General features: G+C 48.1%; 1 protein-coding gene across 5 annotated transcripts in view; it reads left to right on the top strand.

Moving 5' to 3' along the window:
• The first annotated feature begins 213 nt into the window (after window positions 1-213).
• CUNH16orf70 (chromosome unknown C16orf70 homolog) overlaps window positions 214-2,944 on the top strand; it is a 30,547-nt gene continuing 27,816 nt past the window's right edge. For 3 of the 5 annotated variants that reach the window (XM_029566454.1, XM_017799646.2, XM_029566450.1), the window contains exon 1: window positions 333-547. Coding sequence is in view for 3 of the 5 variants with exons in the window: in XM_017799646.2 (XP_017655135.1) it covers window positions 484-547 (64 nt within the window). In the remaining 2 variants the exon portion in view is untranslated. The other 2 variants (XM_029566451.1, XM_008839115.3) reach the window with 1 other exon arrangement.

The raw sequence follows: 2,944 nt of genomic DNA, 5'->3' as shown, positions 1-2,944 counted from the left end.
ACACTAGTGGGACGTGTGTAGACAGTTTCCACCTGGGTGGCGTGTGTGTTGTGTTTTTCCTTGTGTACGCGGGGTGTGCGGTGGTGGGGCCTCTGGAGTAGGGCTCCTCGTTTCAGCAGCAATTGCTCTCCCAGCTTCAGCTGGGCAGGTCACTGCCTCCCTCCCGCCCCATTCTGAGTTTGCGCCTGCGTAGTTCCGCCCCCGTAGATTGAGCCCCGCCCTCGCCACGCTTTACGGTTCTGCACGCCACTTTTGCTGCAGTTGCTCGGACCGCCGCTGCTGGCTCTGCCGCCGCGGCTGCTGCCGGGGAAGTGAAGCAAGGTGAGGTGCGGTGTTGTGTTGGTGCTGCCGCCTCTCGGGACCGGGTGAAATCGGGGCTCCGCAGACTGGCGAGGGAGCCCGTCAGCAGCTGCGTTGTCTCCTCAGGTCCCGGGTTATCCGCGCTGCCGCAGGGAGGCCGCCCGGGCCCGGCGAACCGAACCAATGCTGGACCTGGAGGTGGTGCCTGAGCGCTCTCTGGGGAACGAGCAATGGGAATTCACCTTGGGTGAGTGTGGGATCCTCTCGGACCACATTCGCTGGCCCTCACTTCGCTCTGGCTCCATCCGCTTCTGGTCTGTCCCTGAAGCCCCAGTGCCCCAGGCTCCTCTTCGTCCTCTCCGGTCTTCAGGCTCTCGCTCCGCCTGTCATTCCCCGTACAGCCCAGGACGCCTTAGCCGAGGGGCTCAGCAGGGTCCCTCCTGGGGACTGGAGTAGCAGTAATTATAACAATAGCTGTCACACCCCACTTAGAGGCAGACCCTGCTCTTTTGAACGTATTTCGTTCTAGTAACCCTGGGGTCTTGAGGATCAGTAGATTCTGTTTGTTATTCCCATTTTGCAAATTACTTAATAGCTAAGAAGTGGGTAGCACCCCTAATCAACGCTCTGGTCTCTGATCTGCCTTCCTGTGGCTTTAGGGATCTGGGGGAGGGCAGCGGGACCTTATGGGTTGCCTTTTCCAAAAGAGTAGCCTAAACTCAGACCCTGTCATCAGATGATAGGGATCTAGTCAAGGCAGTTGAGCTCGTGTTTGTTTAAGGAACTTCTGACTTGTTTTCTTCTCTTTTGAAATGTAATCTTAATATGTGATGGCGTAATCATTAATGTCAGAGTTGAAAGTTGAGTGAAGTAAAAATAATACATAACTTGTAGAAAATGCAGTTTGTTTTTTAGGTTAGTTGACTCTTATGTGAACAAGAATGTTTGCATTTAATAACTACAGTGTGTTTACTTTGATGTTCCAACACTAAGAAAAGGGTGCTGTTTGTGTGAGCCTGAACTTTTGTCACTCTGATGTAAGCTACTGGACTGAGTCAGCTGCTCCTTTGGAGTGTGGCTTATTCATGAACATGGAAGACTTACGTCTATAGAGAGAACATTTGGAGAAACCTAGCTGGGCAGATTGCTGTTACAAACAGCATGCCTCCTGCTGGTTGGAGAAGCCAATCATTTTGGTCTTACCCCTCTCTCTTAGCTCTTAGACTACTCCCTCAGAGTTCTTCTTGAAATTGAATCTGCTAAGAAAATGCTCTGTTCATCCTCTTGTGAAGCTCCAAGAGTTTGATTGAAAGGCCAGTGATATCATGCAAATGCTGTTTGACTTCTAATTAACATCTTTTCCCCTCCTCCCCTTGACAACTCCTACATACACACCTGAACCTCCCAGGACTGGTTTTTAAAAGCCACAGCCATAACTTCAAACTGCTTGATGATAAAACTAGACTGTGCATCTCTTTGTGGTACACATTTAGTCAAATGTCATGAGTAGATCGGTTGAAATCAGGATTTCCAGAAAACTTGCCATTGTTTTGACAACCAAAACCTAAGGCCTGCTGCTGGCTTCTGGAAACCATGAGTTTGGGTAGTTCTTTGAAACTGTTGTAGTAGCAGCAACCAGAAACAGAGGGACATACTTGCTCACTGGATTCAGATCACTGGATTCAGAGATGAACTTTGTTGGAAAGTTCATAGAGGGGACCTGACTCTTGAGGATTACTGTAGGTCTCAAGATCTGCATTTTGTTTATTTTTGTTTTTCAGTGTTCCCCACACACACCCTTGGAGACTAGATCACTTGCATAGATTGGCTTCACACTCCCTATGTGGTTGAAGGTGGCCTTGAACTTCTGATCCTCTTGTCAAACACCCCCCCACCCCCCACCCCCACTAGGATTACAGATTATCTGCCACCATACCACATGCAATACTGGAGCTCAAACTCAGTGGCTGGCATTCTACCAACTGAGCTACATCCTCAGTCTGTTTTTGTTGTTGTTGTTTGTTTGTCTGAGGCTAGCCTTGGACTTTTGATCATCTCCCAGGTGCTGGGGTTACAAGAGTGTACTACCATATCTATCTAAAATCTGCTTCTTAAAAAAAAATTTATTATTTTTATTTTATGTATATAAGTGTATTGCCTGCATGTATGTAAGTGCACCCGTGTCGTGCAGTGCTGCGGAGGTCAGAAGAGGGCTTCATATACCCCTGGAACTGGAGTTGAGGATGGTTCATAGCTGCCATGTGGGTGCTAGGAATCGAACCCAGGTCCTTTGCAAGAGCAGTCAGTGCTCTTAACCGCTGAGCCATCTCTCCAGCCCTAAAATCTGCATTTTCATTTTATCCAAATCTTTACATTTGTTTATTGGAGGGAGGAACATGTGCCATGGTGCATGTGTGGAGGTCAGAGGACAAATTGCAGGGAGTTAGTTGGTTCTCTCCTACCATGTGAATGAGTCTAGAAGATCAAACTGAGACCATCAGGCTTGGCTACCATACCTTTCTTCAGGCCCTAAAATCTACAGTTTTAAATGTTATAAGTCAATTTTCTCTTCTCTCAATCTTGCTCCCTAATCCCAACACATCTAAATTGCAGTTGGGGCTGTTATGTGGAGATACGTATGGGA

This window comes from Nannospalax galili, unplaced genomic scaffold (assembly GCF_000622305.1).
Source record: "Nannospalax galili isolate Female #2095 unplaced genomic scaffold, S.galili_v1.0 scaffold799, whole genome shotgun sequence".
Lineage (NCBI taxonomy): Eukaryota > Metazoa > Chordata > Mammalia > Rodentia > Spalacidae > Nannospalax > Nannospalax galili.
The sequence above is the reverse complement of the archived record's forward strand: the minus strand, read 5'-3'. Positions and strand labels throughout refer to the sequence as shown.